The 25355-nt window shown below is 46.5% G+C and overlaps 1 protein-coding gene across 1 annotated transcript in view; it reads left to right on the forward strand.

Annotated features, from left to right (window-relative positions):
* The window catches only part of LOC138265295 (cytochrome P450 2J4-like), a 214536-nt gene that overhangs the window by 63845 nt on the left and 125336 nt on the right, over window positions 1–25355 (forward strand). Inside the window, exon 4 of the mRNA XM_069212901.1 lies at window positions 9615–9775. Within this exon, the coding sequence (XP_069069002.1) occupies window positions 9615–9775 (161 nt within the window). The remainder of the gene's footprint in view (window positions 1–9614; window positions 9776–25355) is intronic.

A 25355-nucleotide genomic window follows, 5' to 3' on the forward strand; every position in this document is an offset into this window, starting at 1 on the left:
GATCTTAATCTTTAGTGGGGCCATGATCTGGCTCCCACATGCCAATTGCCCAAACCTCTCCCTTAACTTTATTCAGCCAGGCCCTCAAATGTTCTTTTTCCCACTTTCCAGAAGTGGCATTTCTAAGCTAGTAATGTTAAAACCACATTTACCGTATGAAGGGATTTGTCATTGTGAATCCAATGGTAAGAAAAATTATGGGGTTGCTCCACGGTAATCCACTTTTGCAGTTTGGAGTGATTTCAATCAGTCCCCCATGTTAGCAATATGGGGAGAGTAACCTTCAGAGACAAGGAAAACACACATGGGTATTCTTCACTAGCTGGGAAGATAACATCTCTGTGTGCCTGCCCTGCCTTTCACCTAACACGGGCTTCACTCCTTAACGAGTTACCCTAAGGGTGCCCTACATTGGCAGTGAAAGGTGTCCTCGGGGTTGGGTAGGGATTTAGAAAGGTCAACCTGAGCATACGTGCAATGGCGCTCATACAGGCCTGCAACGGCAGGCTGGACACATGTTTAAAACACCATGGTCCAAGCACACACACTCGGGCCTGCAATAGCAGGCTTAGCACATGTTTAAAAACACCCTTCGTGCAAGTGTGCACACATTGGCCTTCAATGGCAGGATGGACACATCTTTACAACACCATGGTGCAAACATTCACACTCAGGCCTGGAATTGCAGGCTTGGCATACATCTGAAAACACTGTTGGTACAAGTGTGCACGCTCGGGTAAATGCCACTTCCTAACCTGTAGGAAGGGTGTGCTCACTTTCACACTGTACTTATAGTGGGAACGTTCCCAGAGCCCTAAGGCCACTAAAAGAGAATCAGCCATACCTATGAGAAGAGCTGATCTCCTAGGTAGAGAAAAACCATGTGAGAGTTCCTCACTACCGGGGCATGGAACACCTATGTGAACCTGATTGGCTTTTCATTTCCCACTTGCTCTGCCTTCTTCTCTATGGATAGTGGAAGGCTCACTCAGAGTTGGCTAAGGCGTAAGTCATGCCACCCTATGAACAAGTAAAATTGTGCCTCCACAGGCTTGCAATGGTGGGCCTGATACATGTTTGACAGGCTATTGTGGTGGAGAGCCCATTGAGTGATATATCCCACCACTAGCCAGGACCATACCTGCCCTGAGCGCGAGATATATGCCTTTTACAGGGCACTCCTGTGTACAGCACCTAAACCAATCATGGATCAGAAGTCACTGCCTGGCATGTGTAGGAAGGGCGGTAACACTTTCCCAATGCAGTATAGAGGGAAAGTACCCAGAGTCCTAAGGCCACGCAAAAAGAGTTAGCAAAAAAAACAGGAGGAGAAATCAAAAAGTTTCAGGGACATCCCCTAAGAAGGGCCATGTCCATCAGGAAGTGGTTTGCTCTCAGGAACAACTGGGATCTGGGGTGCAGGCAAAAACAATAAAGATAGATGATGCAAATGTCATTTAGAATGCCAGGGGTAGTTGAAGTGACATCACATATCCCTTGTGCTTAACAACATTGGCGGGAGTGACATCATATAATCCTTGACCCTTACTTCCTCCAGGATGGAATGCCACAAGACACTAACATCATACTTAATGATATCGCTTAAGTTCCATTTTGGCTTAAATGTTAGTATAACATGACACAAACAAATATCTATTTGGGTTATCAACTATATTATGGTGCTCACTAGATCTTTGAAAGTTCTGGAGAATGATATCATGAATGGTAGAGAGCGAGTGAAGTCTGTATGCAAAACATCTTTTTGGTGCTTTATCCCACAAGAAAAATTTGAAAAGAATGTGGTGAAATACTGCATTTCAAAGCACAATTTTCACATGGGTTAGCTAAAATGCTATTGGAGCTGAAAGAGCACTGAATAAATATTCAAATCTTTTCACAGTAGGCAAAGTCAATAAAACCTTACGTTCCCCAGGAGTTGACTACATTTAAAAAAAATGTTCTGTGGGTGCCCCATATGTCATAAATTACTTCACCTGTGCCAGAGCCAGCAAATTGTCATGGATGGCCGCCAATGCCATGGGTGAGCTTCTATATGAAGATGACCCCAAATATGCTAGCGCCAAAATGTTGCAATATATGCTGTCCATGCACAGAAGACCCTTATGTCAAAAATACCTGAGCATGTCAGGGCCAGAAATTTGTTGTGGTTGCCACCCATCCATGTGGCGGGTTGCCCACCTTTATAATAAAAAATAGCTCCCGTGTGCTAGCACTAGCATTTTGCCCCTAGTGTCTGCATGTGTAGTGCTTTTGCTCTTATCTAGTTTTTAGCACTTACATAACATACCAGGAATGCACTTCTGAGTTCAAAGAAAACTTTTATTGTTGTTAATTCTTTTCTAGCCGCAATATCGTGAATGACGAATCAGTAGATTTCAAGCACACGTTAATGCACAGTTTGCAATATACACAGCAGGTTATATTTATAAGATATTGAATGCAAAGCAAAACATATACTTCACCGTGTCAGAAACTATTTACAGCTTCATCTTTCTAGGGTCTGCAAGCTGATGACTCCCTGTCAGCTGCGAGAAAGAGATTTATCTACCCACACGGGATGCTGGCAACTGGCGCCTAGTTCCAGCACGAAGTCAGGCAGATCCGAATCTGAATCTCTGCAGCCTGTGACATTCGTTACAAAGGTGTGCCCCCTCCTCTCAGACTCGGGAAACCTACGCAAGCCTTTGGAGACTGGCCAGGTCTCCGAGACTGCTCCTCTTCCCAAGCTCAAGCAGAGAAAAACAACCAATGTACCCTCTCTTATCAGGTCTAGTCTACTGTGAGAAGAAAACATCTTGGTTCATCTTGTGCAAAAACACAGCTTGGAAAAATACAGCTTGGATTCTCAACTGCAATGTCTAACTTCACGTTAAAGGCAATAGGCAGCTAACCTAAATATCAAATGCAATGTCTAATGTCATGTCAAAGCCAATAGGCAGCTGAGCTGAATATAAAATGCAATGTATAATATCATGTCAAAGCCAATAGGCAGCTGAGCTGGATACAAAATGTAATATATAATATCATGTCAAAGCCAATAGGCAGAATATCTAATAGCATGTCAAAGCCAAAAGGCAGCTAAACTGAATACATCATGTCAAAGCCAATAGGCAGAATACAGAATGTAATGGCTAATGCAATGTCAAAGCCAATAGGCGGCTAGACTGGATACAGCATGTCAAAGCCAATAGGCAGAATACAGAATGTAATGGCTAATGCAATGTCAAAGCCAATAGGCGGCTCAACTGAATAAAACATACAATGTGCTACTGGTGAACATTGAGCAACTAATATGCGCAGTGGTGAAACACAAAGTCATTGGTCAAACTAAATTAATCAAATGGCAGGACATTCCGCCCTTTGACCAATGAATTTGTGTTTCACATATCTCTTGTTTCAAACAAAAAAAAAAAAAAAACATCAGCACAAAAAAACTTTATCAGCAAATCAGATTTGAATGATCAAAGCAATCCCTGTAAAGCAATAGAAGTGAATTAACATATAGATCTCATAACCTTTCACCTCAGATACATCTACACAGAAAAGACTGATAGTGTCTCTAATTCAACAGTGTTAGCAATTTGATGTGGCATGAGTTCTACTCATGTAAAGGTGCACGTTCCACCTGAAAGGTTTTCTGGAAGATAAGTGAAAGTCAGAGTTCCATACGAGAAGGAAAAAAAAAAACACAGCTTAGTTCCAGTGGAAGAATGCAATCAAACAAGTTGAACTTGAACTGAAGGCGCTGTTTGCGCAAAATGGATCCATGGTGCTGGCACTTTACTCAGCCAGGTTCAGGTTGGGGGTTCGGTCCCTTCCCCGACCCCTCACGCACACACCGGAAGGGGGACCACACAGCACACTCAGGGACAGTGGCGAAACGTGGTAGGATCTGCAAAAGAAACAAGTATGACTTTTCTTGCAAATAACATTTGCCATTTAAACTGCACCCTTCCTCTTTCTTTCCCTGTTTTATAATCAGCAGGACGTTTTTGGGGCCCTTTGTTATAATTTCTGCAGGTTCTGGAGGGTCACTTGGGGCTTCAACCCACACACCAGCACTGAGGTTTTTATCTGCTGCGCCACAGCTTCCCTTTTCTTGCACTGTCAGAAGGGCTGGGGCAGACTCATTCTTTAACAAACCTCCATTCACTGCATTTTTGTCAAGTTGGGCCATTCTGTCTCCAATTAGTATCAATAAATCAGATTATTTTCTAGTTATCAGCATAATTTCGATTTTTCCTTGGTAATTTGCAGCAATCACTCTCCCTAAAACCTGATCAATTTGCCACATTTGTCCTGGTAACTTTCCTCTCCCCATCTGCTCTGTGACTGCTTGCATGACAGATTGCTTTTGTGCGAGCTGCACAGTTTTTATCAAATCTAGGGGAATGGGCATCTCTCTCATCTCTGCCCACCTGTAAGTGTCTTTTTCTCCCAGCTGTTCACATTTCTGGGGCACCCACTTAGCCATCCCCACTAAGGCAGAATTCTGGGTGTACACTTCTCTCTCTGAATTTTTCTCATTAACATCTGCAAGGTAATTGAACCAGTTAGGTGCAAGCCATCTGGAAAAACAAACAGCTAAAACATTAGCAATGAACCAAGAATCAGCGTAAAAATGACACATCTCACGTAGCTCTTGCTTTAAAATCTGACACACATTGTGCAACGCTGTTCCTTCTCCTGTGTCATAAAACAACATTTCAGTCAATGAATCATTAGTCAAACAAACATGCTTTTTATCCTCAGTGGACACGAGTTCAAATGGTGCACACAATTTCACTAGTGACTCTTTTACCTGTGGTACTCTAGCCCTGTCTTGCAAGTACCAGATCCAGTGTATGATTCTAGCTAGGGGCACTATTTTCTTCCCTTGTTCTTGATTTACATGTACATCAGTGTTTACACTCAATTTCACTGCGCAGAAACCTAAAGTCTATTATTTCATTTGCCAAATCACAAGCGCGCAGCTGCATATTATTTTTCCCAGTGACCATATACCAAAGTGTTAGGATTTCACTCAAATGAGGGCTATTCAGTTTCCAAAAATCAAACAAGCTAATGAAACTCGGTGTCTCTTGCTTAGTGCAAACAGTAAACAACCCTAAAATCTTTCTTTTTACTTCATTCTGCAACGGTAACTCGTAAATCACATTCTGAGCTCTCTCGTCTGTGTTATCAGTTAAGGAATGCATTTTGGCTGCCAAAAACCCTGGCTCACACAAAGGCTCAAAGCAGCTGGAAGCTGTCTTAACCCCCTCATTACTGGAATGGGACAAGAAAGATACTTCTAAAACAGCATTTTTATAACTTTCAGCATTATCTTGAATTAATGTATTCTGGCTAATTTGCTCACGTAAATTCTCATTTTCATGTTCCAACTGCCTACATTTCTCCTGCATTTCTCTGTAAGCAGATAAAGGTATCCAAACCTTTCTGTCATCATTGCTTCCAAAAGGCACGTTTTCTAAATATGCTTTATCACAACATATATTTCTCTAAGCACTATCAGGCAGTTTAGCTACACATGCATTTTCAAACATGGTCTGCCGTGCTTCTGTAATTCTCCAAACAACAGAAATCAATTCACAGTTTTTCATAGCACCATCGGGCAGTTTAACAACACATGCATTTTCAAACATGGTCTGCCGTGCTTCTGTGATTCTCCAAACACAAAACAATTTCTGTAATTCTCCAAACAACAAAAACAATTACACTTTTAAAGTGTGCACTTAGAAATCTATCAATTCGTCAACACCTTAACCGCCTCTTAACGACCCCTTAACGACCTCTCCGACCCCACTTCTGGTACCAAATGTAGTGCTTTTGCTCTTATCTAGTTTTTAGCACTTACATAACATACCAGGAATGCACTTCTGAGTTCAAAGAAGACTTTTATTGTTGTTAATTCTTTTCTAGCCGCAATATCGTGAATGACGAATCAGTAGATTTCAAGCACACGTTAATGCACAGTTTGCAATATACACAGCAGGTTATATTTATAAGATATTGAATGCAAAGCAAAACAAATACTTCACCGTGTGAGAAACTATTTACAGCTTCATGTTTCTAGGGTCTGCAAGCTGATGACTCCCTGTCAGCTGCGAGAAAGATTTATCTACCCACACGGGATGCTGGCAACTGGCGCCTAGTTCCAGCACGAAGTCAGGCAGATCCGAATCTGAATCTCTGCAGCCTGTGACATTCGTTACAAAGGTGTGCCCCCTCCTCTCAGACTCGGGAAAACTACGCAAGCCTTTGGAGACTGGCCAGGTCTCCGAGACTGCTCCTCTTCCCAAGCTCAAGCAGAGAAAAACAACCAATGTACCCTCTCTTATCAGGTCTAGTCTACTGTGAGAAGAAAACATCTTGGTTCATCTTGTGCAAAAACACAGCTTGGAAAAATACAGCTTGGATTCTCAACTGCAATGTCTAAGTTAACGTTAAAGGCAATAGGCAGCTAACCTAAATATCAAATGCAATGTCTAATGTCATGTCAAAGCCAATAGGCAGCTGAGCTGAATATAAAATGCAATGTATAATATCATGTCAAAGCCAATAGGCAGCTGAGCTGGATACAAAATGTAATATATAATATCATGTCAAAGCCAATAGGCAGAATATCTAATAGCATGTCAAAGCCAATAGGCAGCTAAACTGAATACATCATGTCAAAGCCAATAGGCAGAATACAGAATGTAATGGCTAATGCAATGTCAAAGCCAATAGGCGGCTAGACTGGATACAGCATGTCAAAGCCAATAGGCAGAATACAGAATGTAATGGCTAATGCAATGTCAAAGCCAATAGGCAGCTCAACTGAATAAAACATACAATGTGCTACTGGTGAACATTGAGCAACTAATATGCGCAGTGGTGAAACACAAAGTCATTGGTCAAACTAAATTAATCAAATGGCAGGACAGCATGATAGAATTTCCACAAGTATGTCAGTATCTTTACATGGGAGCCCTTTATGCCATTAATTAATCCTAGTATGTCAGTAGTTTTTTACAATTAGCGCCCTTTATGTCAAGAATGACCCCTAGTGTACTTGAGGCAGTATTTTGTCACATGTGTCTATCATGCTAAGAATTTATGCCAGTGCCAGAATGTTACTCCGGGTGTCTCTATAAGACAATAATTACATTCAGAATGCCAGGGCAGCACAAAATCCACAAATATTATGAGCCTCATAACGACTTCGGCGGTCTTTTTGAAAGACCGCCGAAGTACCGTCGTGATGAAGACCGCCAGTGCAGGCGGTTTTCAGCGCAGCGTATTATGACTGCTGACAGCCCTCCGTCCTTTTTTGGACAGAAAGCCGACAGCAGCCATACTGGCGGTCGGCAGGAAAGTGGAGGCTGCTCAACCTCCATCGCCCGTCATCAGAACACCGCCCACCGAATCACGTTCCATGATTCGGTGTGGCGGTGTTCTGGTGATGGGGTGCTGGCGGCGGAGCAACCCCCATGGATCCTGTCCCCTCCCTGAGGATCAACGGACAAGGTAAGTTGATCGTCCATTAGGGGAGGGGTTGGGGGGTGTTGGGTGTTGTGTGCGTGCATGGGGGTGTGCGTGTGAGTGTGTAGAAGGGTATGTGAGTGCGTGTATGCATGTGGGGGGTGTGTTGTGTGTATGGGAAATGTGTAAGGGTCGGTCTGTGTGCATGTCTGTTTGTATGTGTGCGGTTATGTGTTGTAGTGTATGTGTGCGTGTAGGGGTGTGTGTATGTGCATGTTGGGGGTGGGGGGGAGGGGGTGTGCGTATGTTGGTGTTGGGGGTGTGGGGGGGATGGGGGTCCTGCCACCTTTGGTGGGGCAGGGGGGTGTGGGTGGAGGACTCGTGGTGGGGGAGACCCCTATCAGTGCCAGGGAAGGAATTCGCTGGCACTGATAGTGCCTACTGCCATGGATTTCATGGCGGTTCCAAACCAACTGAAATCCATAGTGGTATGCGGGGCCCTGATACCTTCGGCAGTCTGGTGACGGCCGCCGGGCTGGAGACCGAAGTCTCCAGCCCAGTGGTCGTCACCGCCCTGGCGGTCGGAGTGGAGAAGTGGCAGATAACCATGGCGGTAACCGCAATGGTCATAATTCCATTTTATTTCCGCCAGCCTGTTGGCGGCAATACTGCCACTTCTCCCCCGTCCGCCAGGGTTGTAATGAGGGCCTATATCACATTCTCAGCCACATTCACATTCACTTACTCACACTTAGGGCCTCATTACGACTCTGGCGGTCTTAAGTTGTGGTCCGCACCACATTATGACATTAGCAGTTGCACCACCGTCTGGCCACCAGTACTGCTACTTCTCATCCACTGGAGGGCCTGGCGGTGCTGGAGGTCCTAATCCGCCAGGGCAGCGCTGCAAGCACTGGGGATTATGAGTCCCTTCTCCGCCGACGTTTACATGGTGGTAGCCCCGCCATGTAAAAGCTGACAGAGACAGGGTGCCCCATGGGAGGCCCTGCACTGCCCATACACTTGGCAAGGGCAGTGCAGGGGACCCCAATACCAGCCCCATCACGCTTTTCACCTTCTGCTTTGCAGACAGTGAAAAGTGCGACAGATGCTGGTGCACCCTACACACCACAGCATTGCTGCCGGCTCAATTATGAGCCGGCGTCAATGTAGTGGCTGTTTCCCGCTGGGCCAGTGGGCTGAAACTCTGTTTCCACCTGCTGACCCAGCGGGAAACTCGTAATGGGGCCCGCGGGAAGGGGACCGCACTGGCACTTCGTGAACAGTCTTTTCCATCCGCCAAAGTCGTAATAAGAACCTTATTCTCTCACACTTACTCTCATCCATTCATTCTTACTCACACTCTCTCATCCAGACTCCATTACACCACTTTAAATGCATTCTTATTTATTCTCACCAATTCACTTTTAATGTCACTCACTCATACTTACCGACACTCAATCTCACACAATTTCACTTATTACCTGTCAATGACTCCCACTCACACACATGCTCACATATATAGACACACGTGCTCACACAAACACACACTCTCTTTCACATAAACGCACTCTCACATGGAAGCACACACAGTAAACATACATATAAAACCACTTTTATTTACCACAGTTGCCACCAAAGGCCCTGTAACAGCTAAATGTGCTCTATATTTTATTTTACTAATAGACAATATTAACATATTATTCACTATTGGTACAATGAAAAGTCAGAGAACAATAAGGAATGCAGAGCCTCCCCGGTGTTCTTGACTCTGTTTTGCCACCTTTGAAGCCCGGGGAACGCAAAGGCAGTGCCAAGGGTAACAAGGGGACAGTATGGGGTCACAGCCCTACCTTAGGAAACCTCTAAATTACATCCATGCATGTAATCACTCCAGGAAAAGTGACAGTAACAGATTCCAAGCAGTACTTTTGTACTTCTATAATTCCATACAAGTTATATATTTACTCACAAAGTAGGCATTAGACCACATGAGTGAATGTGTGACTTTTAGCTCAGATGTTTTGTGAATCAGGTCCTACTTCATGTCTTGATCCCTATCTCTAATACACATATAATCACTAGGCTTATTCTGTAAATTATGGCTCTCTCTTCTGTCTTCTCAGGGAAAGCCATGGATCCTGCACCTATCCTCACCCATTCAGTTGCCAGTGTGATCTCTGCTGTTGTTTTTGGGCACCGCTTCTCTAGTGGCGACAAAGGCTTCCACCAATTCATTAAAGGAACTAATTCTGCAGCAAGATTACTAGGTTCCATGTGGGCCAGGGTGAGTACCTTTTACCTGTAATAAATGATTACACTTCACTGTAGTTGCTAAGCTTGCATAATCTGTTTCAAACCTTGACCCAAGGGAGTGAAGAAGCCAGTCAAATACATTACAAAAAGTAATATTCATTCTTCCTGTGATGCCCTATTTTTGTTCTGTGGCAGTGTCTTAGCAAAGGAGTACCTGGCCTTAATGCCAGCAAGGTAAATTTCCGCCAGTGGGGTGCATTGTACTCCACACATCCCTGGAGTGAAATGCTTCTCACCTCCCCCAGTAACTCTGTTCACTGTCTAAATGTCTGGAGCTCATCTAGGAACTTCATATTCAAGGGGACGTACAGCTATGTCACCTATTTGGACCTCCACAGCTATTTGGTATCACAGTCTCAATCATGTCAAGGTTTTAAGGTTATTATCAAAAACGAATTGCCTAGGCAGCTACTCAAACACCAAAGTTTTGGTGGAGGCCTGTAGGAAAGTACCCTCTTTTTGCCATGGTTACCCCCAATTTCTGCCTGATGTCAGTGTGCTTGACTCTTCACTGGGATCCCGCTAACCAGCACCCCAGTGATTATGCTCTCTCTCCTCTAAATTTGGTTGTTGCATACTTGTAACCCAGTATTTCACCCACAATTGGCATACTGGTGCCCCCTTAGAATTCCCTAGTATATGATACCTAGATACCCAAGGCATTGGGGTTACAGGGGAACCCTATGGGCTGCAGCATATCTTTTGCCACCCATAAAGAGCCCATGCAAAGGCTTCTGCAAGACTGCCATTGGACTATACCATTGGACTATACTCCCGTAGGAGGTAAGTAATTCACAAATTATACACACTAGTATGCACAAATGTGCATAAAACAGTGCAATTTGTAAAAATCACTATAGTTAGAAATGGGCCTGGGGGAACACAAACCATATACTAAGAAAGTGGAATGAGAATGTTGGTTTTCCACCTAGGTAAGTATAGTGTGTAGAGGGGTGCTGGGAGTACTAGAAAACACCAAAGGTAAGTAGTAGAATCCACCCCAGAGCCCAGGAAAGTAGGAGTAAAGTATAGTAACTTTCCCTGAACACACAGAAACACGAGAAAGAAGATTATGCAAGAACCAGAACAGACTACCACACACTAACAATGGATTCCTGGATCTGAAGACTTGTGGAAGAAGAGGACAAAGTCAAAGAAGCACAAAAGAGTCCAGGGAGAACAGAATCTGTTAACCCAGATGAAGGTGCAAAAGAAGAACCACAGGTGAAGAAGAACAGTCAGTACTGCACCCAAGAAGATGGATTCAGGCTCCTGGTTGGTGCAGATGATGCACCATGTCAGATGGAAGACTGCAGACTGGTTTGTGTTGCTGGAGTCCACCAAAAAGCCTTGGCACACGCAAAGCTCACAGTTAGCAAAAAATGGTGCTGTCTGGGACCAGGAGGGACCTGATGGACTCTACCCAGGAGGGGGAGTCAGAGGGGGCTCTCAGAAACTCAGAGAGCCCACAGAAGGCCAGGCAGCGCGCACAGGATTCCCACAGCATGGGGACAAAGGAGGTGCAAAAGGAGGCCCACGCAGCACCACAGCAAAGGCTCCCATGCTACCAGAGAACCACTCAGGAAGATGTGCATCGCAGGATAGAATGCAGGGGGCCGGCGCTGCAGGGTGCACGAAGAACTTTGTGAAAAGATGCCAACAAGCCTTGGCAACTGCAAAACACACGGTGCACAGGGGTACTGTCTTGCATGGGGAGGCAAGCTCTTACCTCGACCAAAGTTGGACAGTAGGAAGTCAGAACTGTCAGGACCACTTCAGTCCACCACCTGTGATGCAGGATACACGCAGCTCATCAGGAGAGGGGATCCACGCAGCCAGTCAATGCAGTGAGATACCTGCTGACGCTCTTGTGGTGCAGGCTGAAGACAGGTTGTCCTCTGAGGATGAACAATCGTGAAACAATTGCAGTTGCTGGCAGGAGCTGGAGATACAATGTTGCAGAAGTCATCTTTGCTTCTTATTTGCATTTTGTAGAGTTCCTGGAGGGTCCAGATGCAGTATCTTTGGTGAGAAGGTAAAGTAGAGGATGCAGAGGATTCCTGCTGGAGGCTTGGAATCCGAATCTGAAGAACCACCCAAAAGAGAAACCCTAAATAGCCCTGAAAGGGGGATTGGTCAGCTCAACAGGTAAGCACCTATCAGGGGAGGGCTCTGTCGTCACCTGCTGGCACTGGCCACTCAGATGCTCCCAGAGTTCCCTGCCAACTTGGAATCCAAAAAGGCAAAACCCAGGGACCTTATGGAGGAGCTCTGAGCACAACAACCCTGGGGTGGTGGTGGAGTGGTCTTTCCCCTTTCCTTTGTCCAGTTTCGCGCCAGACCAGGGACAAACAAACCAAAAATCAGGTAAGTAACAGTTGGAAAAGTACTGCAAACACTGTAGAACACAATAGAATGCAATAGGGAAAAATAGGCCTTGGGGCAACACAAACCATATACTCCAAAAGTAGAATGCGAACCACAAATGGACCCCAGGCCTAGTGTAGTGTGTAGAGGCTCGCTGGGAGTGTAAGAAAACACTAAGGGTGCCCAAGATACCCCACCCCAAGACCCTGAAAAGTAGGAGTAAAGTTACCCTACTACCCCAGAAAGACAGTAAAGTTGAGATAGGGGACTCTGCAAGGACAACAACTGACTGTAAAGCACTGAAGACGGATTCCTGGACCTGAGGACCTGTAAAGGAAGAGGACCAAGTCCAAGAGTCACAAAAGTGTCCAGGGGGGCAGGAGCCCACTAAACCCCGGATGAAGCTGCAAAAGGGCTGCCTCTGGGTGGAAGAAGCCAAAGATTCTGCAACAACGGAAGGTGTCAGGAACTAATCCTTTGGTCAGAAGATGTCACATGGCGTGCTGAAGGATGCAGAGCTGTTTGCACGCAGAAAGACCACACACAAGCCTTACTAGCTGCAAGAGTCGCAGTTGAGGATTTGGGGTGCTGCCAGGGCCCAGGAAGGACCAGGAGGTCCCCCCTTGGAGGAGGAGACAGCGGGGGCACTCATTAACACAGAGAGCCCATGCAGAAGCAGGCAGCACCCACAGAAGCACCTGAACAGGCATTCAGAAGATCTGAGGACGACAGTCAACTCAGCACAACAAAAGGGAGTCTCACGAAGTTGGAGTCCAACTCAGTGAGTTGGGCAATGCAGGATCGAGTGCTGGACACCTGGGCTAAGCTGTACATAAAGGAAGTCTTGCAAAAGTGCACAGAAGCCCTAGCAGCTGCAGTACACAGGATTACTGTCTGGCGTGGGGAGGCAAGGACTTACCTCCACCAAATATGGACAGAAGGGCCACTGGACTGTCGCGGACACTTGGATCTAGCTCCTGTGTTCCAGGGACCACGCACGTCAGGATGAGAGGGGACCCAGAGGACCAGTGATGCAGAAGTTTGGTGCCTGATTTTGCAGGGGGAAGATTCCGTTGACCCACTGGAGATTTCTTCTTGGCTTCCAGTGCAGGGTGAAGGCAGACAGCCTTCAGAGCATGCACCACCAGGAAACAGTTGAGAAAGCCGTCAGGATGAGGCGCTACAATGTTGCTAGTAGTCTTCTTGCTACTTTGTTGCAGATTTGCAGGCGTCCTGGAGCAGTCAGAGGTCAATCCTTGGCAGAAGTCAAAGAGGGAAGTGCAGAGGAACTCTGGTGAGCTCTTGCATTCGTTATCTGGTGAGTTGCCCACAGGAGAGACCCTAAATAGCCCTCAGAGGAGGATTGGCTACAAATCAAGGAAAGCACCTATCAGGAGGGGTCTCTGATGTCACCTGCTGGCACTGGCCACTCAGAGCTGTCCATTGTGCCCTCACACCTCTGCATCCAAGATGGCAGAGGTCTGGGACACACTGGAGGAGCACTGGGCACCTCCCCTGGGAGGTTCTGGTCAGGGGAGTGGTCACTCCCCTTTCCTTTGTCCAGTTTCGCATCAGAGCAGGGGTGGGGGGATCCCTGAACCAGTGTAGACTGGCTTATGCAAGGAGGGCACCATCTGTGCCCTTCAAAGCATTTCCAGAGGCCGGGAGAGGCTACTCCTCCCAGACCCTTCACACCTATTTCCAAAGGGAGATGGTGTAACACCCTCTCTCAGAGGACATCCTTTATTCTGCCTTCCTGGGACTGGGCTGCCCAGGCCCCAGGGGGGCAGAAACCTGTCTGTGGGTTGGCAGCAGCGGTAGCTGCAGAGAAAACCCCGGAAAGTTAGTTTGGCAGTGTTCGGGCTCTATGCTGGAGGCCCGGGGATGCATGGAATTGTCCCCCCATACCAGAATGGCATTGGGGTGACAATTCCATGACCCTAGATATGTTACATGGCCATGTTCGGAGTTACCATTGTGACGCTACATATAGGTATTGACCTATATGTAGTGCACGCGTGTAATGGTGTCCCTGCACTCACAAAGTCCGGGGAATTTGCCCTGAGCAATGTGGGGGCCCCTTGGCTAGTGCCATGGTGCCCACACACTTTGCACCTAACTTTCACTAAGTGAGGTTTAGACATATAGGTGACTTAGAAGTTACTTAAGTGCAGTGTAAAATGGCTGTGAAATAAAGTGAACGTTATTTCACTCAGGCTGCAGTGGCAGTCCTGTGTAAGAGTTGTCTGAGCTCCCTATGGGTGGCAAAAGAAATGCTGCAGCCTTAGGAATCTCCTGAAACCCCAATACCCTGGGTACCTAGGTACCATATACTAGGGAATTATAAGGGTGTTTCAGTGTGCCAATCAGAATTGGTAAAATTTGTCACTAGCCTGCAGTGGCAATTTTAAAAGCAGAGAGAGCATAAACACTGAGGTTCTGGTTAGCAGAGCCTCAGTGATACAGTTAGGCACCACACAGGGAACACATACATGGCATACTTTATGAGCACTGGGGTCCTGGCTAGCAGGATCTCAGTGACACAGGCAAAAACAAACATACATGAAGTAAAAATAGGGGTAACATGCCAGACAAGATGGTACTTTCCTACAAACACCCTTCTCCCAAAGGAAATCCTTTGTTCTGCCTTCCTGGGCTTGAGCTTCTCAAGCAACAGGAGGGCAGAAACCTTTCTGTGAGGTGGCGGCAGCTGGGGCTGCCTGGAAAGCCTCAGAAAGCTGGAATAGCCATTTTTAGCATTTGTACCTTTACTTTTGTAACTCTGAGTATTTTCTTTCATGTGTGTGAGTACTGTTTGACTACAGTGGTATTGCATGAGCTTTGCATATCTCCTAGATAAGCCTTGGCTGCTCAGCTAAAACTACCTCTAGAGAGCCTGGCTTCTAGACACTCCCTACATTTCCCCAATAAGAGATAACTAGATCTGGTATAAGGAGTAAGTACCTTAGGTACCCTCTACAAACCAGGCCAGCTTCTTACAAGGCCCATAAAAAACCCATGTGATTAAGTGAAGCTAATAAATGTTCAACTGTCATTCCTGTGTGTAGGGGGCGGGCCTGGTTTGTAGTGGGTACTTAAGGTACTTACACCTTATACCCGGTCCAGTTATCCCTTATTAGTGAAATGTTGGTAGTGTCTAGCAGTTTAGGCTGTCTAAGGGTACCTGTAGCAGAACAGCCAATGCTGAACTAGGAGACATGCAACGCTCCTGCAATACCACTACAGTTGCACAGTACTTATACACAATAAAAGACACTACTCAGGCCCATATTTATACTTTTTTAGCGCGGCATTTGCGCTGCTTTTTGACGCAAAAACGGCGCAAACTTGCAAAATAGAATTGGATTTTGCAAGTTTGCGCTGTTTTTGCGTCAAAAAGCGGCGCAAATGCGGCGCTATAAAAGTATAAATATGGACCTCAGTGTTACCAAAAATAAAAGTACTTTATTTTAGTGGCACAAGGCCAAACATATCTTAGAGGTAATACTCCTTGTGGAGGTAAGCATTGTCCACAATATATACACTAATAACCAAAATCAGGTAAGTACACAGTCATAAATTAGTGAAAACAGGGAAAAACTATAGATTGCAATGGGCCTAGGGGCAACACAAACCATAAACTAAAAGTGTGGAATGCGAATGTCGAATTCCACCCTAGGCAAGTGTAGTGTGTAGAGGGGCGCTGGGAGTGTAAGAAAACACTAAAGGTAAGTAAAGTACCCCACCCAAGAGCCCAGGAAAACAGGAGTAAAGTACAACAAGTTTTGTCAGAACACACTAGAATTTGTGATAGAGGATAATGCAACAACCAAGCAACACTACAAGAAACCAACAATGGATTCCTGGACCTGAAGACCTGTGGAGAGATGAGACCAAGTCCAGAAGATGATGAAGAGTCCAGGAAGGATAGGAGCCCCTGCCAACCTAGAAGAGGGTGCAAAAGTGGATTCTCCGGTTGGAAGAAAAGTACAGTAATGCACCAAAGAAGATAGCTGTGGGTTCTTGCTTGGTGAAGGATATGTCCCATGTTGAGTCATTGGATGCAGGCAGTTTGTGTCACTGGATTCTGCCAACAAGCCTTAGTTCACGCAAATATGTGGTTTAAAAAAGAGGAGCTGCCCGATCCCAGGAGGAGACTGGGAGTCCCAACTCGGACTGAGGAGACAGAGTGGACTCTCAGAACTCTAGAGAGTCCTCAGAAGACCAGGCAGTGCCCACAGGAGTCCCCCCATTCCAAATTTAGTATTGGGGACAATTCCATGCATCCTGGGGGCTCCACCATGGACCCCCAGTCCTGCCAGACCAGCTCTTTGAGGCTTGCACTGCAGCTACAGCTGCTGTCACCTCACAGACAGGGTTCTGCCCTCCTGGGATCTGAGCAGCTTAGTCCCAGGAAGGCAGAACAAAGCATTTCCTTTGGGAGGAGTGTGTTACACCCTCTCCCTTTGGAAATAGGTCTTACAGGCTTGGGATGGGGTAGCCTCCCAGAGCCTCTGGAAATGCTTTGAGGGGTCCAGATGGTGCCCTTGTTGCATAAACTAGTCTACATCGGTTCAGGGACCCCCAGTCCCTGCTCTGGCGTGAAACTGGACAAGGGAAAAGGGAGTAACCACTCCCCTGTCCATCACCACCCCAGAGGTGGTGCCCAGAGCTCCTCCAATGTGTCCCTGGCATGAGTCATCTTGTTTTCCAAGGTGTGGAGACACTGGAGATCTTTGAGTGGCCATTTCCAACATGTGACGTCAGAGACCCCTCCTGATAGGTGGATTCCTGGTTAGGTAGCCAATCCCCCTCTCAGGGCTATTAAGCGTCTCTCCTCTAGGTTCTTCTTCAGATTTGGCTTGCAAGTTTCTACCAGGAATCTTCTGCAAGTCCTGCTTCATCCTGTGACCGTCAGATCAACTGCAGACTGCTCTAGGACCCACTGTAACTGCAACAAAGTATCCAAGAAGGCTACTGTGACTCTGCAACTTCAGCTCCAGCCAGCAACTGCAACAGTTTCCAAGGTGTGCACTCTCTGAGGACTCCATATCTTCACCCTGCACCAGAAGGACCAAAGAAATCTCCTGTGGAATGACGGAGTCGCTTTCCTGCTGCAGCAGGCACCTTCTAAGACGACGACTGGTTCTCCAGGACTCCTCTCCTGGCAATGAGCATGCTCTCTGGAGCACAGGTGGTAGACCCCTTCGACACAGACTGTCCTAAGGTCCAGCTGTCCAAATTTAGAGGAGGTAAGACCTTGCCTTCCCAGTTTGCAATAGTACCCCTGTGCACTGCGTCATCTTCACCTCCTGAGGCCTCTGTGCACTATTTGCAAGAATCCTTCATGCACAGTTTGGCCCAGGCCCCAGCACTCTATCCTGCAATGCTCAACTCGCTGAGTTGTTCTCCGGCGGCGTGGGACCTTCTATTGTAGTGCTGCAGCAATTGCAATTTGCACCTTCTTTGTCCCCGTGTCTTGAGACCTCCGTGGGTGCTGCCTGGTCATCTGTGGGTTCCCTTCAGTGTTGGAAGCCTCCTCTGCCTCCTCTGTCCGAGCTGAGGCCCCCAGGTCCCTCCTGGGCCAAAGCAGAGCCATTTTGATGCAAATCGCGACATTGCTTGAATCAAGGCTTGTTAGGCAAATCCAGTACTGCAACTCACCTGCATCCAACATCTCCCCATGGGACGTCCTTTGCATCATGCAGGACCCTGCAGCCATCTTCTTTGGTGTCCTTCTGCAGACTTCTTCCAACCGTATTCCAACTGCATTCTATGGTATTTTCTGTTGTTTGCACTATTCTGTGACTATTTAGTTACCTGATTTTGGTCTCCAGTGTGTATATTGTGTATAATACTTACCTACAGAAGGAGTATTGCATCTCAGATATTTTTAGCCTTGTGTCACTAAAATAAAGTGCCTTCATTTTTGGTAACACTGGGTATTGTCTTTTACTGTGTATAAGTACTGTGTAACTATAGTGGTATTGCAGGAGCTTTGCATGTCCCCTAGTTCAGCCTAAGCTGCTCTGCTACAGCTACCTCTATCAGCCTAAGCTGCTAGAACACTACTATATTTCACTAATAAGGGATAACTGGACCTGGTATAAGGTGTAAGTATCCAGGGTACCCAGTACAAACCAGGCCAGCCTCCTACAGACATTATACATCACTGCAATCTCCCATGCTGATACCTCTGTGCAGAATCGCAAAATTACCATTAAAAGAACAGACAAGGGGAGAAATCATACAACATACTGTCCTCAACATACGAATGTGGGGTTATCCCAGTGATGTTTGTAGCCAGGAGGGAGGCAATATGGCAAAAGTCATTGTTTAATGGCAAATTACAGAAACCCATAACCCAGCAGTTCTGACCCAGAATATACCAGAGCCAATTGACCAGATTCTCTCAAATGATAGCATTCCAGATTGTAGCTAGAGCACAGCATACTATTAAGGAAAGGAGAATGCAGAAAATGAGAATCAGTTTGACATACCTTACGTGGAGTTAGTGGAATAAGATCCTGCCCATAACATATAAGGTTATATTGTTGTAAGCCAGAGATATGCTTCTGAAAGCCAGATGCTTTCTTCAAATAGATGTTGCTATTGGTGCGTTATTGTTTGTGCTTCTACAGCTATTATGAGATAGTGGTTAGCATGAAGCTTATGTCCAAAGTAGGCTTCCGTTCCAAAGTCACTGCGTGTAGTGCTGATGGAAATTACAAAGAGTAGGTATTTTTACATGGTTTGTAAATAATAAGATGCTGTGTGCAAGTGATAGTTCCTGCCATACCCTCGAGTGCTTGTGCTGTATGTTCCCTGTTGCCATCACCATTTTTTAATTAGGCAGTTGCCATATACTCTACTATGTTTGCATGTTTTACTGAGTGTTTAATTAAAGAGACATGCTATGCACTAAAGTTTATATGCAAGTCTGTTTAATGAAGTACATGTCTGTATTTTCTATTAATACAGCATGCATTGATGAGCAATCAAAGACCTCTATCTCCACCATCCTTGTTTCCTAATGGAGTGTCTGTAATATTGTTTTTCTTTGTACGCCGGCTGCTGACTAATTATACAAATGAAAGACCTCTATTTCTTGCTCTGCTCATTTCATGCCATAGGGTCAGTTGTTGGTGTCAATTTTCTCTTCTGATACTAAGGATTAACCTTGGTGAGAAGTAATAGAAGATCTTTGTTTCACTTCCACATAAATCTTGGGAATCCTGATGAGTAGCCTGTGGTATGATAATTCCTAATCTAGACTGGGAGAACTCTGTCTGGTCTGTGCCAGTGTGCTGTACATCTATTCCTGTAGCCAACTGAACACTGATGTTAGGAAATCCTAGGTTGTCCAGAAGAGACCCACAACTTCAGAAGAGTTATTAGCAATTGACAAGCCAAGCAGAAAGCCATTTAATTGTCAAAACTATGTTAAAGATTGGCCCTGTAAGAGTTTGAACTATATTGGGTCAGGTTGCCTCCATCGGAACACATGAATACAACAGTTTGTTATAGTTTGTTATAGTTAAAGGTCTTCAATTCACAGCTTTGCACACTCTACATGTATTTAGCACCATTCCAGTCTATTGGACTTTTTCATGAAAACTTATGGAACTTTACTACTATAGGGTGGTAGACCAGACCACTTGCAGCCTCAGAGATGTGAGAAAATGAGGCCAGGTGACTACCAGTGCCTAGAAATCACTTCCTTATCTTCATGAAGTAAGGGTACCCCCCTTCTAGAAGACATACCTTCTGTCCCATCAGTAAAACTCTTTACAGAAACATACCCTGTGGAAGAGGCTACATGAGTAGGCAACACAACTTTAAGGGCCTTAATCCTTTTAACTGGGTCTGTTCCAAATGTTATGTATTATGGCTCATCAGTAGAGGACTGTAGCAACAAAGCTGGGTATGCATGGGATAAACATAATTTTAGATGGAGAAACCAGCAATTGGGTAACGACAAAGGCTATAAGTGCAACACTATGAACCTAAAGTTTCGACTGATTTATGGGGTTCCTGTTAAAGAAAACACCTCCCTGGAAGTAGCCAACTGATCTAAAACCTTGATTGTTTGGTCTTGCTCTATTGAAAAACCTATACCTGTGACTATGTATGCAAAATGAATGTGTCTTCCAAGGAGATGTCCATCCAATTCCCAGATGGCACCTTGTCAGAAAACCAAAGATCCCTGGCCACCTTCACAAATGAAATATATTTCAAAGTGGGCTGGCAGATTACATACTTAAAAGGCAAGCATGGTGGTGGCTCTCAAAGCCACCTTGAACAATCTGACAAAATATGCCTTAAATTCTGCAATAATAAGTCAGAAACCACAAATCAAAGCACTGCACTGTTTGGTACAGAGAAGAAAACAAAAGTGACAAAGGACATCACTGTGGCTATTAGTGACATAAAAAGAACAACTGGCCACCACTGAACATGATGGAGGAGCTGGTCCTGTCATAAGATGCACCACAAAAGAAGATATGACTGCAGTAAGAAACTGACAGGACTAGGTGCACAATGGGGGTGGTGCAGGAAAGCAAGGAGATTCCGAGGTGGGTTTCCATTCAGAGGAGTGACTAAGCTAAAGTCTCTGGTGGATGTGCTGCATCGAAGCACATCCACTAATGGTAATCTGGGGCCAAGGGCAAATACAGAGAGACAGAGAGAGTGAATATGAATTCGAGAATCCACCACATAAAGACTGAAACAGTCAATCCATCATGAGTGCAGCATAACAGAAATATAAATGCTGCATCATTGCTGACAGAGAGTAAAATGATGGAGCTGTAGACACAATGCAACACTGGCAATATTGATGCCATGGTTGGCATACAAGGAAACATAGCAACAAGTAACCAACATAAATTAATAGCATATTACATAACTTGAGGAAGACGGACCACAAGCCAGTAAAACTCCCAATCTAAGTTAGGAGAGCAGGATAGGCTTCGGACAGAGACAGCAGCCACAAGAAGACAGCTATTAGCAATGACGCAAAGAAAAGGACGTGAAAGACATACTCAAGAAAATGAGTGGTAGCCTGAGGAGCTCAGATGACAAAAGAGACTCACTGACTGGACTGCTTGTCCGAATGCCTTGATGAGAATACACTAAGTTGCAAGAAAAATCTTCGATGAGCAAGTTACTTAACTTGGGCAATGCCTTTTCTGGTAGAAACAATATCTAACCACATATTCCTCACCTTGTTAATTTCCCCAGGTGCCAGATTAGACCTAGAAACTTTGAAAGCAATTTCCTTGCTTATCAGCAGATGATGTTATGCAGCTGCACCCACAGATCCATCCCACCCCGGATGTGACTTTGGGTCCACTATATCTGTGCCAACTCCATGTTGACATTAGTTTCTGTCTGATGCCTGGATCCAATATAAAACAGAATACCAGTGTGCAGATCGTTAACTTGGAAGGGGGGACTTACATGGCAAACCTAAAAAAGCCGAAAGGGCAGAAGTGTATCCTTTAAATGTTGTCACTGCAAGGCCTTTCTGAGTCAGTTAGAGACAAAACAAGGGAATATATGACAACTTTGCACTCAAGGGCAAGATGTAACAGGAGGAACACCAAACCAGAAACTTCCCAAAGCGTTCTGCATCAGCAGTTTTGGCAGAAGGACATTTGGCTTGCCAGATGACACCAACCATTTTTAGGGGAAGATTGAATACCCCCACCTGTCACAGTACAACCTTCCGAGAGTCTCCACACATGTAGGTGTTAGGTGTGCAGGCTTGGGTGCAGGACACGGCCCTGCAACAGGAGGTCCTGCCAAAGGAGTAGCCAGTTCAGAGAACAAATTCTCATGGCCACTAGGATAACTTGTGCTGGGTGTATCATGATTTTTTGCAGTACTGTAGGCAGTAAGGTTAAGAACAAAAAGTCATACAGGAGTCCAGCACCACAGTTCAGACAAATGGTGTCTCTAAGAAAGAAACACCTTGAGAAATCCAACATGTTAAAGTTTTGAACCTGCACGTTCTCTACAGTGGCAAATAGATCAAGCCAGTGGTCACCACTGTTAAGATGCTATGTCACGTCCGAGACCAACTGCCATTCATGATATTTTGAGCACTGTCAGCTGAGTTTGTCCGTCCTGGTGTTTAAAGATCCTGTATTTGGGCTATCAGGGCGATGTCAGGGAAGTGTCTTGACCATTCAGCCATTTTTGGAGACATAGAACCCCATGACAAAGGACCTCAATCAACACCCTTCTGTTTGTTGCAGTACCACATGGTGATCATGTGGATTGTGTGGATCTGTTCCTCTTTGATGGTCGGAGAAAACTTCTTCAGCACCAAGCAAATTGCTCACAACTCCAGTAAGAGGGGACTGATGCATGTTGACTTTTGGTCAAGCAGCCACCAGTGCCGGTCTTGCACAGTCTACTTCAAAACTTAGATGGATCCTGACAGGTCTCTTTAAGGCTGAGCCACTGACCTGGTCAGTGAACTGCTCTGCCTCCCGTAGTTCCACCTGTAAGTAGAACCCTCATTCCTCTGAACTCCTGACCCCTTTCAGGAGTTCAAGGCCCTCCTCCACCCGCAGGCTTCTGCCTGCACCTCATCCCTGGTGTCTAGTGGGAGAGCTCTGCTTTCGTACTAGGCAGCCCTCTGCCTCTCTCCTCCTTTTATCTGCTTTGCTGACTGTGAGCTTTATTTTCCGTGTCTGCTCCCTTTGTGCCCCCTTTGCCATTCGCTCTCCACAGTGCTCCTTTTGCCTTTTGCTTTACACTCTTTCTTTGCTTTTCCCTCCACTCTGCTCTCTCTCTCCCCTCTCTCTTTCTTCCCGCGGCTGCTGCCCTGTGGCTCTGCCCCCTCCTCTCTTTCGCGCTGCACTCCCACCACTGCTGCCCCCGCGGCCTGTCCCCTTATTTCTTGTCATTTTTCACCCCCGCTTCCCAGGTGTCCTCTCCTCCCCCCCCTACTTAATGGCGGCCGCTGTGTGGCCGTGCCTAAGGGAAGCCCGTCTGCGCCCATCCATGCCTGGACCAAGCCCAGAGCCAGAACCCCTGGTTCTTGGCCCTCCACCGCCGCTACACCCGACTCCGATACGACACCACCACCCTCCACGCACTCAACATTGGCTGCTCATCCACCTGCCATCAAGCTGCCCCGCAACTCACCAGTGGACCCTTCACCTGCCGGAACTGCACCTTCACCAGCCTCCACACCAACGACCCACCCTCCAAGGCAGGACGCAACCATCTCGGATGCATCCTATTCAACACCCGCTCTGTCCACAAACACGCAGTCGGACTTTGGAATCTACTCGACTCAGCCTCCCCAGACATCACCTTCCTGACCAAGACCTGGATGAACCTCTCCTCAGCACCCGACAGCGCTATAGCCATCCCAGACAGCTACAAGATCACCCGCAGGGACCGCACCAACAGACCAGGAGGAGGCATCGCCATCGTCCACAAGAATGCCCTCAGAATCACGACTAGCACCAAAGACACCCTTAGCACTGCTGAACATCTGCACTTCCAGATCCACACCAACCCAAACACTACCCTCAGAGGGACTCTTGTTTACAGACCTCCCCCGGCCCCCAACAGCAGTTCAGTGACTCCATCACCAACATCATCAGCACGCATGGTCTCGCATCCACAGACTACATACTTCTCGGGGACTTGAACTTCTACCTCGAGAACACCAGCAACAACAACTCTACCACCCTGCTCGACAACCTCGGCTTCAAGCAGCTCGTCACGATACCCACCCACTCCGCAGGACACACTCTCGACCCCATTTTCTCTGCCATCAAGCACGTCTCCTTCAGCCACACCTCCGAACTCCACTGGACCGACCACCGCTGCATCCACTTCTTCTTCAAGAAACCCACCGTCACCCGCAATGGATTCCCCACTGCAGATGAAACAAGGTCACCGAAGACCAACTGATCACTACCCTCTCCCGGAACCCACTTATCGACACCACAGACACAGACACAGCAGCCCACAACCTCAGGCAATGGATTGACAACTGTGCCAACACTCTCGCCCCGATCAAGAAACCTTCTAACAGACGCACCAACAGAAAGTCCGTCTGGTTCACTGCCGACCTCCAAGAATCCAAGCACACATGCCGAAGACTCGAAAAGAGGTGGCGCCAAGATCGGACACTGGACAACCACACAGCCTTCAAGAATGCTAACCGCAGACACCACCAACTCATCCGAACTGCCAAGCGAACCGCCTTCAAAAACGCATCGACAACAACGCACACAGCTACAAGGAACTCTTCAACATCGTGAAGAAGCTCTCCAACCCGGACTCCAACGTCAACGACATCCCACCATCACAAGACTTCTGCGACTCCCTAGCTACCTTCTTCTACCGCAAGATCGCAGACATCCCAAGACCCCCCCCCCCATCAACCACCAACACCACAGACTCACCACCCACCAGCCCCCTGCATTCCTGGACCCACGTCAACAACACCATCGAAATCATGACCCACTTCGGCTCACCATCTGACCCCTGCCCTAACCACATTCCTTGAAGACCGCCAAAGCTGCGGGAGCCAGAAGACCGCCAATACTGGTGGTCTTCCTCCCACCATATTATGGGTACTGCTGGATTTCTGCCACACTTTTGGTGGAAATCCAGCATTAGTCGTGCTGGCCGGTGGGAGCGCATGGGCGATTCCAGCACCGGCCCTGCCAGAAGGACACCACTGACCGGGGTGGGGGAGTGCTGTAGTTGGAGGGGGTGGAGGGTGGGGGGAGAGGGGTACTGTACTTGGACGGGGAGGGGTTTTGTGGTTGCTAGGTGGGGGGGAGTCATCTACCAGTGACAAGGAAGAAATTCCCTGTCACTGGTAGCCTTTCTGCCAGTGTTTTCGTGCCGGTGCTACCGCCGAAGAAACCCTGGTGGAAAGGCGGCTCCTAAGACTGCCTGCAGTCTTCTGTGGACCGCCGGGTCAGAGATCATAATGTGGCGGTCTTCAAAACCGCCTTCTTTAACCTGGCAATCAGAAGACCTCCAGGTTCATAATGACCACCAAAGTGTGTAAAGCATTCAAGTATCAGAAAACAGTAATAAGATAAAACACAGGAAACAGTTTACAAATCAAAAGTCAATTAAAAAATATATATATATTTTTATATTTATTTTGACACTCAAACAAATAACATCAGATAAGG

Source organism: Pleurodeles waltl, chromosome 11 (genome assembly GCF_031143425.1).
Source record: "Pleurodeles waltl isolate 20211129_DDA chromosome 11, aPleWal1.hap1.20221129, whole genome shotgun sequence".
Lineage (NCBI taxonomy): Eukaryota > Metazoa > Chordata > Amphibia > Caudata > Salamandridae > Pleurodeles > Pleurodeles waltl.